The sequence below is a fragment of the Aptenodytes forsteri genome, unplaced genomic scaffold, assembly GCF_000699145.1.
Source record: "Aptenodytes forsteri isolate BGI_AS27 unplaced genomic scaffold, ASM69914v1 Scaffold143, whole genome shotgun sequence".
NCBI classification, from domain to species: domain Eukaryota; kingdom Metazoa; phylum Chordata; class Aves; order Sphenisciformes; family Spheniscidae; genus Aptenodytes; species Aptenodytes forsteri.
The window spans coordinates 3,582,777-3,599,409 of NW_008794951.1; the positions used below are offsets into that span (position 1 = coordinate 3,582,777).

The 16,633-nt window shown below is 37.9% G+C and overlaps 1 protein-coding gene across 1 annotated transcript in view; it reads right to left on the bottom strand.

Moving 5' to 3' along the window:
• Window positions 1–815: 815 nt before the first annotated feature.
• Window positions 816–16,633, bottom strand: part of LONRF3 (LON peptidase N-terminal domain and ring finger 3) — a gene marked incomplete at its 5' end in the record, with an annotated part of 16,908 nt that continues 1,090 nt past the window's right edge. Inside the window, 12 exons of the mRNA XM_019471019.1 lie at window positions 816–1,366; window positions 2,327–2,487; window positions 3,216–3,365; window positions 4,157–4,319; window positions 5,374–5,532; window positions 6,198–6,319; window positions 6,751–6,865; window positions 10,145–10,235; window positions 10,921–11,164; window positions 12,771–12,926; window positions 15,105–15,227; window positions 15,830–15,948. Of these exons, the coding sequence (XP_019326564.1) occupies window positions 2,329–2,487; window positions 3,216–3,365; window positions 4,157–4,319; window positions 5,374–5,532; window positions 6,198–6,319; window positions 6,751–6,865; window positions 10,145–10,235; window positions 10,921–11,164; window positions 12,771–12,926; window positions 15,105–15,227; window positions 15,830–15,948 (1,601 nt within the window). The remainder of the gene's footprint in view (window positions 1,367–2,326; window positions 2,488–3,215; window positions 3,366–4,156; window positions 4,320–5,373; window positions 5,533–6,197; window positions 6,320–6,750; window positions 6,866–10,144; window positions 10,236–10,920; window positions 11,165–12,770; window positions 12,927–15,104; window positions 15,228–15,829; window positions 15,949–16,633) is intronic.

Here is a 16,633-nt window from a genome sequence, read left to right on the forward strand (position 1 = left end):
AATGCAGCTTCACTTCCAAACAAGTAGAAATCACTTTGTCATTGACTTATGAAGACAAATGGCATAGCAGGTGTCAGCCACCATACACTTGTTATTGTTCAGAACATGTATGTATTTCTATACATTGTTTACAGAGAAGCATGTAAAGTACCACCTATGGAAGAAGTGCAGCAATCTAGCAGTATGGTAATAAACTGTGTTTGCATTGAGCTACTCTAGAAACACTACAGGATACATATTCCATTTGCATCACAAGGTTGAAACATGTTTGTCTTCCATTCATTTCTTTGGTACCCTTGTGGAAAAGTTCTATAGAATTTAACAAGAGGGGGAACAAAAGTAGTTTTATGGAAACTTAACAGTATGGAAATTACTTTTAACTAATAAATATTTCTGATGAGATGATGATGGAAACACACACGGAAAACTGACATTAAATTCTACTGCATTTTTCCATAAAGGCATGGAATGGCAAAGAGTGCTATCCTGGGTAAAAATAACAACAAAATTTGTAGCATTCCATAACATTCTCAGTTCAATCTATTTTTTGCCACTGAAAAGAAAAACAGTAGCTTAGAATAAAAGGCCCAGTTCTGCTCACATTGAAATCAGTGAAAGTCAAAGTCAGATAGAGGCAAGATCAGTACCAGAAAGTGGTACACCGAAAGCAATAAAAGCAGCAAAACAAGTATATGAACTGTTGATTTTAAAAAAAAATCAAACAAAGTCAGATAGGCAAGATCAGTACCAGAAAGTGGTACACCGAAAGCAATAAAAGCAGCAAAACAAGTATATGTGCTGTTGATTTAAAAAAAAAAAAAAAAAAATCAAACCCAAGATACTTCCTATTCCCATTTCTGCCCTATTTTTACCTGCTTTATAGCTAGAAGTAATCATGCTAAAATTCACTTGTCTTCCTTGGGAGTTAACTATTATTAGCAACACTACCCAATCTCTTAAGAGAAATGCAATGGCTGGGTAGAGATTTGAAGCTAGCAGAAACCTGAAGATTGGGGTGAAATAAATAGCATTTATTACAACATATTCCTTCTCATGTGACACAAACTGCCCTCTGAGTCCTACAGTTCAAAATAACTCCCCCCTCCCCCCCACATACACACACTCCAAAGCCAAACCCCACCAAACAATTGAAAGAAATAAAACTGATCTTAACAGCAACAAGAGTTGATGTAAAAAAAAAGTCTATGTAGTAACCTACAATGAAATGATACCAGTACTTCCAGTTTTCTTTAGGAGAAGCCACTTCTCATATATTGTGGCTCTTTCTTCGCAGTTGATTGTAGCCATTATCCATTCTTGCAAGAAAGAGTTCAGATATAAATTCAACTCCAAGTTATTCTCTGTTCTGTGAAAAATTAGGGGATAGATCCTTCTGTCACCACTATGGCCAATTCCCACCAACATCAATTGATCAATACTTGAATTTACCCAAGCACTTAAACCCTCATGCTTAAGGTTAAGCATGTGCTTGACTGTTTTGTGATAGCAGGAACCTAGTTGCAAGCATAGGATCAAGCTCCAACAACTGTGCTTGAATTATCTCAGACATAATCTGTGTATTCAAAGATTTCACAGCAGGCTGTTTCAGGGGGAGAAAATCCTTCTTAGGCTACAGTAGAACTGGGGATAAGTAGAAAAACATTCAAAGTATTTGAACACAAATATCTGAAAAATTATCAAAGCAGTTGCTTGTGCACTGCTAGAATCATCATTTTGCCCCCAGTCATAAATACAGGGTAAAAACACTATAAATAAATAGAGCAGCTCACTTTCCTTTAGAGAATGAACACATAAATAATATACATTTTGAAACAAAAAATCATAGTGCAAAAATAAATTATCAAACGGAAGTTGTGAACATTATTTTACACAATGCTATATAAAACCTGAACCATTTGGAATAAAAGACTTTGCAGTTCACTGAAATAATGCATTAACGTTATTATTTCTGCTTCACATTAAACTGCACAGTTTATCCTTTATCCACTAAAAAAATAAAAATAAAATAAATTAAAAAACCTCTTAAGCTTTTTAAAAGGTTTATGGCAAACAAGATCACTTTTTGTTCTATCACATTTGTTATTAATTTAGCAGTGCAGTGATTGAATAATCATCTCAGAGTTCCAAATGGAAACTATTGAAGTATCCATAAACATCCCTTGCTCTTTTTAACTCATTTTCTTTGAAATTCAGGCTTGAAACATCCTGACACTCAAATCTGTAAGACATTATTGCAGTTAGATGCAGTTACAAGAGACAGTCTACAGTCAAGTACTGTGGGAGACTTCACAGCTCTCCTCCTCACCATCACCGTGATCTTGTACGAGACATGAATGTAAGGACACGTCTGATGCCATTCAAGCGGTCTTTGAGGGATTTCATGGCAAGGAAAGGAAGCTGAGCTCTGTTCTCAAGTGGAAGGACAGCTAGGACCCACCAGCACCAGGCTGGCCCATTAGGGTTAGCCTGCAGTAAGGAGAAAAAAAAAATAGAAGTTAGGACATATATAGATGGTAAGGTCTTGTTTTTGAAGATTTAGCTTTGAAAACACAGTATTTTGATAGCAATCTAGCAAGCAGGTCATTTCATTGCCAACCTAATGGCTTGTGATTACAGGTTGGCTCGAAACAAATTACAACCAGTTGCACCTTTCCTAGAAATAGGATGTTGAAGGCAGAAGCAAGATGCATTTCTATTTCTAGCAACAGTTTATAGGTTGGGCCTTCTAGATTTTTTTAATGTATTTTGTTCCCATGTTATTATTGATCCAGTTCTTTGGGATTCCTGCCTCCCTTCTTCATACTTTATGACACCTTCATATTTAGTTTCTGTTGTTATATTTGGTTATTTTATGATTGCTACTAGTTGCAGTCCTTGAACAAGAGTACCAAGTTTCCTCTTGTCTGTGTTCTCTCAGTCATTTAATTGGGGGAGTAGACAAAAAAGCATTTAAGTCTCCTGGGATTAATACAGTCAGTTAAGTAGTCTCAAGAAGTTACTAATATTAAATAACGAGCTTTTTGTTCGCAACTGCGCTACCACTGGTATATGGCAACATAACTCCGATACTTAGCTTATGCAGGATAGATGAAGAGTATTCATATTTTCATCTTAAAACACAATGCCTCCCAGCTTATCGGATATCCCTGCTATTTCTGTCTCTAAAAGTTACATAAGCCACTGACTCTGGATACCTGTGGGTCAGGATCCTTAGCTGGCATTGGACCAAAATGACTGAGAATTCTACTTTTGAGGGCTTGCTTGAGGGAGTTAAACCACATATATGCCTGATCATAGACAGAATCATGGAGAACAAGTAATGCAGCATACTCTTGTCCTTGCACCTGAAATGAGTAAAGAGAGGAGAAAGGTTACTGTTAGTTCAGCCTGCATGTTGGGGAAAGCACGACATTGATTTTTAAGATTTTCTGGGGTGGGTAGGGGAAAGGAAAGGAAAGAAAAGCATGCCAAGAGAGTTCTGGGATAAATCCTGGAAAGCTAGTTTGGTGTCTCCCATGCCTGGCCCCCCCCCCCCCCCCCCCCCGCACTTTCTGGATTGCTATATGAAAACACCTTTACATAAACATCATACAACACAGAAGAAAAGATTATGCAATGCTTTTTTTTTTTTTAATTAGCAGCCCCCCAGAGTAGACATTTTATCTTCCCATTGTCTACCAAAAGCTCATACATCATCCAGAATACTTTGACTGACTACATGGGTTTTTTTTTTAGTAAGAATTAACGTAAATAATTTTGAAGGTGTAGTGGACCCAATCCTGCTCCTTCTTACCTGAATGGGAGTTTTCGAATTGGCTTCCATGCAAATGGAGGCAGGTTCTCCCCCACCCCCTTGTAAACTGCAGTTATTCTGTCAAAGAGTGGTAAGATCTCATCCTGGATTCACTTAGTTTTGTCTTCTGCTAAAAACCTCTAGGAAAAACACTCTTCAGTGTATGGGCAGTGTACGTGCATGCTTGTGGTAACTATTTTGTTTCCCATCTTTAACCATGAGCAGTTAGTAAATACCACAAGTTTTACTAGAAACTGTTCCACAGAAAGAAGAACTCACTGAAAACGTATGCTTAGCATTTCGCATATAATACAGTTTAAAAAGAAATATTTCTAAATTTACCTTTTGATCCTCAATGTACTCAATATCCGCTGTATTATAGCCATCACGCTGGCTGTGCCGTATCACCTTAAACCTCCTCTTGCCGATGCTGTCTACAACAGAGCGACCATCAGCAAAGAATTCAACATTTCTTATCTCCAGAATGCAGCCATAATCTGCAAACCTATTGAAATCAGAACAAAAGCAAGTAAACAAGTCTTATTCTCTCCACCCTTAGTTCCACAGAACTGCCATACAGCCAGTCCCTACCACAAAGGTATTTACCAGTGTCAGCTCATTTCTATTGTTCACAGTAGCGACCTGCTGTAGTTCAAATTACTCCACAATTGTTTTCAAAACTATCAGGAAGATTCAGGCTGTCTAATCTGATTAACACTAACTGCATGTTTTGGAATACAGGGAACATCTTATGAAATTGGAAGTTACACAGCTCAGAAGCACACTTTCTCCATAATCCTAGCATGTTCAGTCAATTTGTACAGAAGAACAAGTGCAATTCAGAATATTAAGAGTTATGGAAGTACTATGAAATCTATAAAGAAAAAAGTTTTCCCACAATTTCAGCAGATTTTACTTTGTAGGTGCGTATTTTGTGCACGTCATACTTTTCATGGTGCATACCTACCCTGTAGGTATACACCATAAAAAGAAGGGAGGAAAGCTAATATAGAGACAAACATTAAGGTCAAAGTACCTAAGACCGACTGTAAATGGCTCAATGTAAATGCTCAGCCAGTCCTTATGAAGGTCCCATTGTACCTCTGCGGCCTCCACTATATTCAGAACAGCGAGGATAGAAATGTATCCCAATAGCTTAGCTATTCTTTTCATAATTTAAAAAAAACTAAACCCACCAACACACCTTACTGCCATTTCAATTTGATTTCTTGTGCAAAAGCATTCAACAGATTTCGAAACAGTAGAAAGTACACTTCCTTTTCACGCATTACAAGAGGTCTGCAGCTCAACTTTGTATAAAATACACTAGCTATGCATGTTTTCAAGAAAAATGGGCAGTCATATTAGTCAGAATCTAAGTGCTCACGAGAGAAACTTCAGCCTTCTCAATGTCTAACCAGCATGATTAGGAGGAAACTTTCTCTGCTGGAAAACTTATCACAGATATTACAGCCATGGACCTTTCTGCACCTCTCCAGAGAGACTTGCTCCAGACTAAGTGGGGTAGATCACACGGTCCGAGCACACTGCTCACTCACCCCTTTACAGGGTCACTGATGCACATCCCAAATTGTTTGGTGCCAGTCTCCATGCACCTTCGAATCATCAGGCGATAACATGGCTCGAAGATGTGCAAAGGGCATGGGACTGTAGGATAAGCCATTGTGCAGACAAATATAGGAACATTCTTATTTAGGCTGTAATAAAGAAAGGACAAACCAGATACGACATTTTACCAAACTACTGACAAAGTATAAAATACATTTTATGCAATAACATATTATTTAAAATTATGATATCTTTAAATAGAAATTATAACATCTTTAGAAAAAAATTCTTAATGGAGTAAGTAAAAACTAAAATTATTTTCCTCATTAATTGACTTTATATTATGGAAAGTGATATACCACTTACTAGAAGAATTTTTAGTTATGCTTTCTGGTTTTGCTAGTGAGAGCATTAATGCATCTCTATTATTGCTTTTATTTACTTTATTTTCCTTAATCCCATTTCTACCCTACCCAGTACATTCCAACCCCCAGCCTGTGAGACTACTTCCACCTATTGTCTCACTCTGTGGCTTTCATGGAGGGCCACAGAAAGCAACCACATTGCTTTATACCTTGTTTATAAAGCAACCTTCTGGATTTCTTCTATTTCTGTTCATTGTTTAGCAGTGTCCAGTTTTTATGCTAACTCAAAGCACAATTTCACCTGGACCCTGTTCTCTTTGAAATCACATGATACCAAGAAAGAAGCTCCTCTGCCAGCATCTCAGCTCGTGTTCTGCAGCAGCAGGAGCCATTCATCAGCTAACGGCAGTAGTATTAAAGATTGGATTTTGCACAAATGGATTACATACTTGGAAAGCTCTGCTATTTCCTCTTCATAAATCTTTCTTCTTTCAGTGAGTTCCTCTGGAAGATATCTAGCTATTAACTCCTCCATTAGTACTGTTTTACAGTATTTCCTCATAGCCAAGCACTGCAGTAAAAACACACACAAGCAGTTATAGGTAATGTCTAGCATTTCAAAGTGTATGGTGCCTATGCACAAGGTAGTCATCTGTTAGCTCCACTTTCTTATATCTGTAGCAAAAAATGATCTTTTAACCTTGCACTGCCACTGAAGAGATGTTTATCGAACTATTCCCTATGTTATGGGCATTATCTTAGACAATCTGTAGGTGATTTCCCTTCCCAGATTCTCCAAGTACAGGTCTGGCCCTAAGGTTTGAACAGAGAAGACTATCCATGCTTTCTAAGTCACAAGGGCATTTAAAAAAAAACCAACACATTTTTCTTAAGTTATGTAATATTTTTTTTGAGTTGGGAAATATCAATGGTTTCTGAAGGTGCTCCTTGATCCTATGCTGTGCCCTTGAATTTATGCTGAGAAAATCCAAGCATCATTACCTCTGAGAGCCCTTCCTTACACAGGGGACATTTTGGGTTGTGATCCAGGCATCTCTCAAGACATTTGAGACAGAAGGTGTGTCCACAAGGTGTAGTGACAGGTTCATAGAAGAGCCTGGATTGGAAAAATCCAAAAACAAAGAGACAACAATATCATGTACCAAAGTAAAACGAAAAACTATTACCAAAAAAGCTGTATTCATTCCCTAATTTAACTACTGACTACTCCAGGGATAAAGTTGTTCCTTGCTTTTAATTTCTTCAACCAACTTTCGTATTTATTCAGCTTACAGACTTTTGTATTGCCACCTAATGTGAAAGGCAGCCCTGATTTCAGTGAATGTGAGGGAGAATATTGACTTCCAACAAGCCAGGATTTAATTTTCTTCTATGTGAGCAATAAATAGAAGCATAAGTTGGACCATCTAACTTTTTCTAATGAAATTGAGCAATACTTGCACAACTATTACTGTGGAAGTCATGCGATTACTTGTATGTGTAAAGCTAAGCACAAAATAGCTATTTGCAGTAATAGCCCACATAAGTGATTGCAATAAACTGTATTACTGCCAATTCTAATGTGGACTTGGAAAGCAGTTTTGGAGTAGACAGTTTTTAACCTTCAAATGACTGCTTTTCTGGAAAATAAGTGACATCAGATTCATGTTTCGTCTAGAAAAAAAGTATTAAATATATAAGGCCAAGTCTTCAAAGTATCATGGTATCCAATCTTTACCCATTTCAAGTAACTCTGTGACGCTTATTTTCATGTAGCGATTTTTTACTTCATTATTATGATTATGTGATATTGCAAAGCGATGTTTCCTTGCCAATAAGTACCTTAAAGACATAAATAATATAGAAGGGTTTTTTTAAATGGAAAACATTCAAAACTAGACATTAAGTTGTTTGGCATATACTGTATTTTACAACGTACTGTCTAAGCATTTTAGGGTCTCAAATATTAGTCCAATTATAATTTAAGTGAATTAATAAGTTTACTTTAAATTATTAGTTTATCAAAGCAGTACACTAAATCCTATTATACATGTGTAAATTATAAATACGTAAACCCACATTTATTAGCACCTTTAACAAGATGAGTGTATTTAAGAACCTAATTGGCTCTTAGCAAGATTGCCATAGCCAGTTTATTAAATGTCATTAGTTACTATAAATATTGACATTTAAGCAAGGGAACATATGAAGTATCTAAAATACCACACCTATCTTACTGCAACGTGACTGTATAATTTAAAACCCTTGTTAATTGTTTAGTGAACAGAAACCTCACTGCACTAAGGCTACCTTATTGCTTTGAACTATGTAAAATACTGAAACATTGTAGAATTTAGTAAGAACTGGTTTGCATATGTAATTATTTAGTAGCGACTTACTTCATCTGAAATATTAGCATAAAGACAAGAAATTCCTGTTAAAATGCATGATTCTGCTCTAGCTCTCGCTGAAGCCAGCAGCAACTTTTTCCTAACAACTCTAAGGAGACCTGGACCAGCCTCATGACTTGCAGAAAGAAACACTATACACCAAGATTGCTCATGACATCACTTTAAGCTATTATAACAGCAGAAACTAAATATTCACTCCTGTGAGTAATGCTCCTTCATTTCTCACCAGTATGTTGCTTTGACTATTATTTTTTATGTTCTGCTTGCTGCTGGAACAAATGTAGATCAATAACATTTTGGCCACTCCATCGGACAAATAGGTTAATAACAGCTCCTGCAGTTAATTGTGAACAGGTCAGTAGGTTACTAGGTAATTAGTAGTATCTCAAGATCCAAATCCCTAAAATACTTCTGAAGAACGTGACAGGAAATAATTACGATCAGTCTGCATTAATAGCAAGAAAAAGATCTTGTGACAGCTTCCCTTAGCACAGGCCTTCATTGCTGCAGTGATGTTACAAAGCTAGCATCCTTCTAGATGCAAGGCCTGTATTTGTGATTGCAATTACAAGATCAGCATCAACATCCTCTATACTGTAAGGGAGCCAGCAATCCTTGAGCTAACTCTTTTACAAATGTATTGTAGTCTGGCTGTTTCTGATTTAACATAGAGGATGAGGAAGTAGGGCTAATTAATTTTATTAAAAACATCTGAAAAGTGTTTTGTGGACATAATGATCATAAACACACAGACTCATTAAAACCAGCTAAGACCAATTGTGTAGCTTTCTGGTAAGAGGGAAGTTTTGCTCTTAGCAGTATCAAGTGTTTTGACAGCTGTATAAACTTTTGGAACATGTTTCAGCTGTAGGCAGACAGAGGGAGAGGGGGCAGATCTGATTTATTCCAAGCAGAAGCAAATCAAACAACACAGCAGCTGTTCCTCCAAAGGTTTCAGTTTGAAGTTGAAGCCCCCCCCAATATACAAACAATAAAACAAAGCAAATCCACATTTCTCCAGGCACAGGCCTTCAGAAATAAATCCATGAAGAGGCTGCTATTTCAGAATTTAAAATATAGTGCAAGACTAAACCCAACATACATTATTGAGAAATCTGAGTAATTAAAAAGACAAACCTAAGCAACACTCACTGCAGAGGTCAAGACCCCTGTGAAACACCTTCCCAATATTTCCTTCTAGAAAGTCAGTAACAAAACCCCACGTGTGTATTTGCCGAAATTTGTGAAACATCTTCCCAATATTTCCTTCTAAAAAGTCAGTAACAAAACCCCACGTGTATATTTGCCGAAATTAAAATGTTTTTACAAAACAAGTAGTAAAATAGATGTAGTTGACAACTCTTACTGTTTTTATCAAGTCACTGCTGTCCCTAAGAATAACTGTTATTTAACTGGAAGAAGAGATCATCAAGCAAGTGTAGTGATGGCCTTAATAAACTAAGGAACACATCTCTAAAGCAATAGAGGAAAAACATGTTCTTGTTTACTTGCAAAATCCTCCTACTGCAATAGCAGCAATACAGTATTTTACACGCAAACTTGGAATATTCATAGGATGTGCTCTCTTTAGCTATTTTGTGCATTATATAACATCATACACAGCTCTACAAATTCCAAAGGACAAACTGTGGTTTTGTGTACTATGTGTGTCAGGGGGTGAGCGTGTGCAAGTGGTGAGAGGAAATCTTTCAGACACCTTCACTAAAATGCTTAACCCTCACGTGACCTTACATGTCCTTTCCCAAACAATCACTAGCCTACAGCAGATCAAAGAGTTCTTATTCATCAATGGCATTCAGAACCAAAGGTCTAGAAATGCATCGTTGGAGTAACGAATTACAATAAAAGCTAATTTCAAGTCAGAGGGAAAAAATAAGTACCAAGAAAGCTAGAAAATCTCTAGGTCATAAAAGGTAAAGATGTGTCTTAAAAGTTAAAGACATCCACAAGAAAACAATGGATACCTCATACACAGGGAGCAGTCCAAATCTGATGGATCCACAAATTCAAATGGAATATGTTGTCCAGTACTATTTCCCTTAGTATCAACTGTATCTATCAATAAAAAACATATTATAATGTGAACAGAACTATGTAAACACAGCAGTATTCTGTATCTACAAGCAGCATCCAATATTTAAATGTGTAATGTATTTACTTGCAAGTTACTGAACCATTAGCCATCGTTACAATAATTTCTATGCAAAGCATCAAATTCAGCTTTGGCACAAATCAGCATACCTCCTCTTAATTTTGGTGACATTATACCCACTTACAGAGGGTTGAATTTAGCCTTGCATTAACAATTAATGTCAAAACATTTTTTATTAGTGTTGGAAGTCTAAAGTGGGACAAATTCTTCTGTCATACCATTGTAAATACATCCCACAGCATGAAAACAAGGCCAGATATCATGAACAAACGGAATTTGTGCTTTTAAACAAACTTTTTTTAATTGATCCAGAAAGTGCTAAGGCCATGCATGACACTGATGTTCCTTAAAAGATTCAGATTTCTGCTGATAAACAAGTACTTGATCCAACCTTCTTAGCCCCCTTTTTAGACTAACTTTTTTTTTTTAAACACAGCAAATAAAGATTCCACATCATGCCCCGATTAGGCTAAAAAGAAAATATAAAAGCCAAAGTGTAATTTGGACCCTCTTCCTCTAAGTTTTATAAAAGCAAAATTTCCACTGATTGCATGCCATGGAACTTACCCTGTGCGTAATTCAACGTACCTTTCTTCATCAGTTTGCAGGGTACCTCAGCATTTCGCATCTCCTCTGAGCAGCACTTCCTTTTCAGGAGGCTGCACTTCTCAGAAATGAGGAAGGCAGACTCTGGCATGGAGGTGAGTTTGTTCTCCTCCTCTGAGCAGTCCTTTTTGCTCTCTGTAATTTGTATAGATTTCCTCAAACTACCAGAAGTAGTTACATTTGGTTCCTCTTGAATGGGAAAACCCTTTTTCTGTTCCACATTTACCTGTGTGAAGAGAGGATCGACATTAGACCAATCTTCCAACAACTTGGTAAGTAAAAAAACCCCAAACCTGTCACAAGTCTTTAATATTATGGATCACCAGGAAGGACTTTGTAGGTCAACAAGCAACAGTTTGAGAATTGCTGTGTCAGGGCCTGATTTTAATGAAAAAAAAATATATGTGAACTATTTCTGCCCCCACCTCACCACCACCACCCCCGCCCTGGCACTAAATATTTTCACAGCCCTTATGTGTGGCTTTATAGCTTGGTCATGAAACTTGATTCAGGCAGAAATGTGGCTAGATCTCAGGTTAAATATAATGTTATCACTTAACCTATGGAAAAATGCATATTGTTTATATCATAATGATGGTTGATACCATCAAACAACCAAAACAATGCGAGCCTGGCACTAATATTTTCAGCCCTTATGTGTGGCTTTATAGCTTGGTCATGAAACTTGATTCAGGCAGAAATGTGGCTAGATCTCAGGTTAAATATAATGTTATCACTTAACCTATGGAAAAATGCATATTGTTTATATCATAATGATGGTTGATACCATCAAACAACCAAAACAATGCGAGTTTATTTTAAGGAAGCAGTATAAACATACAAAATTTATAACAGAGAAAATGCACAGAGCTTCCTTCAGCAAGACAGATTTCTTTTGCAAAGGATAAAATGATCGTTCTTTATCCCATTATGGCTCCAGAACAACCTGTGAGCAGCCATTACACAGGACATCACCTATCAGCTTGTCACATCAACTCCCCAGATGAACCTGAAAGCAAATACTGTGGATTGTGATCAGGAGCTGTAGTGATGTGTAACATGCAGAAAGATGAGTGAACTGTCCCTCAGATGACTTAATGAAAGGGTCATACAAAAGGGTTTCTTTTCAGAATATCCTAATGGCCTTTCCAGAAGGCGATGTCACCAATTGTTCTTCTCAGTCTCAACAGGGCTGCTCAAAACCTACTATTTTTGTTTGTAAGGAACTAGTGAAGTTTTCTCCTACGTATACAGTATATGTAAAACCTGTCCTCAAAGTTCAGGTTTCAGTGAAGCAAAATTGGTCCTTACAAACCCATGAATGTGAACCTCTACAGCCATTTACAAAACTGTGGCTGTCAAACCAAACTTAAGGAGTAGCTAATATATCTTATGTGTCTCTACAATAACCCCTAAGGAGTGTACAGAATCTGAATGCAGGATGGTTTTGTCACTGACATCATCAGTTACAGTTCAAGCTGAAACCCTCAATTTCAGCATTTCATAGCTTTTGAGGGTATCTCAATCCAATCTCCAGAGACCTTTTCCCACTACCGACTACTTGGAAGAGCTAAAGACAGTTACAGATATAGTACCTGCTCAATTCTGGCATAAAATTTATCAGAACAACAACAGACGACTTCTATTAAAGAAAAAGAAGTCGGATAAAGAGGCTTCAGTAAGTCAGCATTGTTTCGTATGTTCTGAAACTCAGTAAAATCTGAGAAAATGTATCCTCCTATCTCCCAGAGGTGAAAAGGAGAGAAGGTTTCCCCAACGTGAACATAAAACACACAACAAATTAAGAACCACACATCAGACTTGATCTTTACCTTGAGCAACCTTTGTAGGTTATGGCTGGTGCCTCCAGATCCCACTGAATTTAGGAGATTCCCCTTTAATCTAGAGTGATGTGACAACAGCTGCAGGATATCGGGTAAGTGTTCCTGAGCATTTCCCGGGATGAGTGAAAACAAACTAAGTAGAAGCTGTGATATAAAACACAATACTTCACTGCTTAGTTCCTTCCTTGCAACCTTCTAAATGAAAAAGCAAGTAAGGGAATAGCTGAAAGAAGCATCCTTGATTCTGTTAAAGCCATTTAAAGAGCCCTTTAGACTAGGGTAAGAACAAAAAGAAGTGCAAGAGCTAATGCAATATAGGCCAAACAGACAGCAAGAGACATTTTCAGAGTTAAATAAGCCCATAAAGTTATTAACCGTTCTCTGTGATGTGACACACGTGCCTTTGGCCTCTCATCCTGCACTTCAGAGCTCACCAGAAATACTAACATCTTTCTTAAATATTTTTTTTTTGCTGCACATCAGAAGCTTTTGCTGGAGTTCACTAGTACAGAAAGCACTCATCTCACAGGCTTAATCCAAGTTCAGTGAAGTAAATGTCTCTGATATTGTATTTTTAATTCACTTATGTGAGAATACAAAAAAAGTAGGCAGTAGCAAAATGCTATTTCTTCATTTGCTACCAGAAAATAAGTGAATCTGTATCAAGTAGCAGCTTGTAGCCACTTGTACGGCATAGCTTATCAGATGATTATTTAAGGAAACAAATAGAGCTGAATGGAAGATTCACACTTCAAAAACTGATTTCAACATACTACTGAGGTGATCCTGCTGATGCCTGAGGAAGCCACATGACAGCTAAGATTTCTTTTTAAAGCCAAAAAGGATTCCACAGGATCACACTATATCAAAACTAACATGGACAGACAGTTAATACAAGCAGAACATCACAGCTGCACCCGAAGAATTTGGTAAAATGTAGTATGTCATTGTTATGCAAACAGCCTTGGAAATGACCCAGTAGAATATTGCATCATGGATGAACTCTGTCTGATGAGTGCACAAGTAATTCTATCAGCCATAAGAAGCCTAGTTTTTCTCAGAACCCCACTGCTCAGAAATCAGGTGTCTTGGATAAGGCTATCTGGAGTCTGAATTTAGAAACATATCCGTTTGTTCCTGCTCTTCTTGCTCTAGTGCACAGGAAGCCTCCCAGCATGACTATGAAAAGAAATCATGACACAATGACAGTGAAAGACTGCATGGAACCCAGTGAGGAAAACAACCAGCCAACACGCCCAAATATCAGTGACAAAAAAACCACTGGAGATGGAAATCTCAACCATATACGAAATGAGATAAAAATTTGATTGCACTACAGCCAACCAGGTTATACTCTCAGTTACCTTCATGAACAGTGCTTTACTGTAAGAATTCTACTGTGCTTCTAGAAAGCCTTACATATTACAGCACACTAACCCAAAAGTTCCCATCCCACCAGTAATGGAAAAAAGCGTGAATGCACTGCCATAAAAGGAAATTGAGTACAAGGAAAAAAGAACTATACATTTTTATTACCATAAGCTATCACTGCGACGCTGAGCCTTTTAGCTACGACAACAAAAAAAACAGTCAAATGTAAAAACACTGATTCACAGGAAACCAGAGATTTGAGGGGTGTGCAAAACAGAGCAGTCTTCGCAAAAACCATTTAAGAATCCACACACCACATCTTGGGCTGCTACTGAAAAAAGCCTCACTGCAGATCCATTTTGTTGCTTAATTAGCATTAATTATTAGCAACCTTTAATAAAACTATTTTAAAACAGCTCTTCTTCTGTTGACTGCTTCCTTTCACGCCTCTTTCACACACTGATACTCGGCGCAGCACGACTGGCAGTAGGAAGAGAGCTGCTGCTCCCAAGTGGAGTCTGACAGGTGCTGCGTGTTGTATCAGGCCACTGACTGGCAGAACGCAACTTTCAATAGCAACTCCCCCCCTTCTGCACTCTGTCACTGGTAATACGTTGCCAAGCTAGGAAACAGATTAGAAATTTGACTATAGGGACACACAATAGTTTGTGGGTGGCAATTATTAACAATTCAGTTTTACTTCAAATTTGCTGACGCTAACACCATGAGCAACTGTTTCCATACAGTGCCTGCCGAGTATGTTTTCTTGCTACCTCCCTATCTTCAAGTAAGCAATACACATAACTCAAGTTTGAACGTCAGTCTGGATATATCTCTCCGTCCAGCTCTTTGCAGTAATGAGAGAGGGGAAAGAGAAGAAAAATTCTTATCCTCCTTTATGAAAGGCCACTGAAAACAATAATGCAGTTCCAGATGATTTGGGGAACTCACCTTTTGTGCCTCAGACTTGGCCGTCTTGTTCCCAGTATCTAGAGCAAGGCAGAATAGAAACTCTCTTAAAGCTTCTTCTGTTTTCCCCAGATTAGCTAATGCTTGTCCTTTTCTTAGGTGACCCTGCAATGAAACACATCCATAGTTGCAGCTTTTGTTCCTTTGTCATGAGAACATGCAATAAAACCAAGATGAAATTACAAAAGATCTTTCTGGAGAAGAAAAAGTTAGGCAGGGAGACTCACTATAACCATCTCTTGTACCTAGACACCACCAGTGTCTGGGTTTTTAACCACAACGGTCCTGAAAACTCTTACAGGCAGAACTGGGATATTCTCTAACTCAAGCGAGTAGGATTCTTACAGCACCTGAGCCCAACTGATCTTGGAGAAATCTACTTCCCCTACATTAATCTCCTAAAATAGTCATTACGTCCTTATAGAATGATATAAGCACAGCATTCAATTTTTAGAGGGAGTTCATGACCTTGTGATTCATCCAGGTCAAAGACAATAGCATTAGCTCATCCTCCAGGATTATCATTCTCTTCCTTCACCTCAGGAAGCTCAAGAATATCACGGTTAAATGTCTGTAAGTCCCAGGAGTCCAAGAAGTTACAGGACTTAAAGCCTCTCTCCGATTCAGCTGTCTGACCACTCCAACGGTTTTCTATCCAGGGCAGTATCAAGGTTTTAAAACAAAGAACAACTGGAGTCAGAACTTACTTTCAACCAGTATGGCTGGAGTCTGCATGCTGTTTCTGCATCATGCAACGCATCTTCACATGCTTTCAAAGTAGAGTTAATCTGGGACCGGTTGCTGTATAATAAGTGGTCATTTGGAGCTGCAGGTAATAGAAAAATTGGTTAATTGAAGTAAATTAAAAACTAGTTACATAAGCTTTATTTATTTTTTTTTAAAACCAAACACATGTTGGTGCTTCCAAGTGGTACAAAACCATAAAATACCCAGTTTTTAAATAACTAGGTACTAAATGAAATCTGGAAACCTCTTTGGGCAACTCCAGACAAAATGTCAGCTATGTATTATATAACTGTGGGGAACATTGCATAAATAAATGCTGAGACGCTCACACAATAAATTACCAGCTCTGACTGAGGATCAGATGGTTGATAGAAACACACAGGAGACATTTAAAGTGGCAAGAGGAATGCTGTCATACTGTAGGGAGGAGTTTCAAAATCTTTTAGCATCGAAGTTTTTAAACGATACACGAGGATCTTTTCGTGCCATAGCTCAACGCAGGAAAACAAGCGACAACTACAAGAATCAGATAACGCTACAGCAGTGCAGCTGAAGTGATCTCCTAGTTACACACGCTGCCTGTTGTAGCGCCGAGACATAACGTGTACTGGACTTAAGGCTGTACGCTTTCGTTTGGAACGCTCTGTCGCTTAAACGAAACTCTTACCCGTAGTACCTTGCCCCTAATTTCCACTCACTGCGTGCAGTGCTAGGTGCTTTTCCTCAAACTAGATGAAAACGGCCGCATCAAAAGTTTTCCCTGC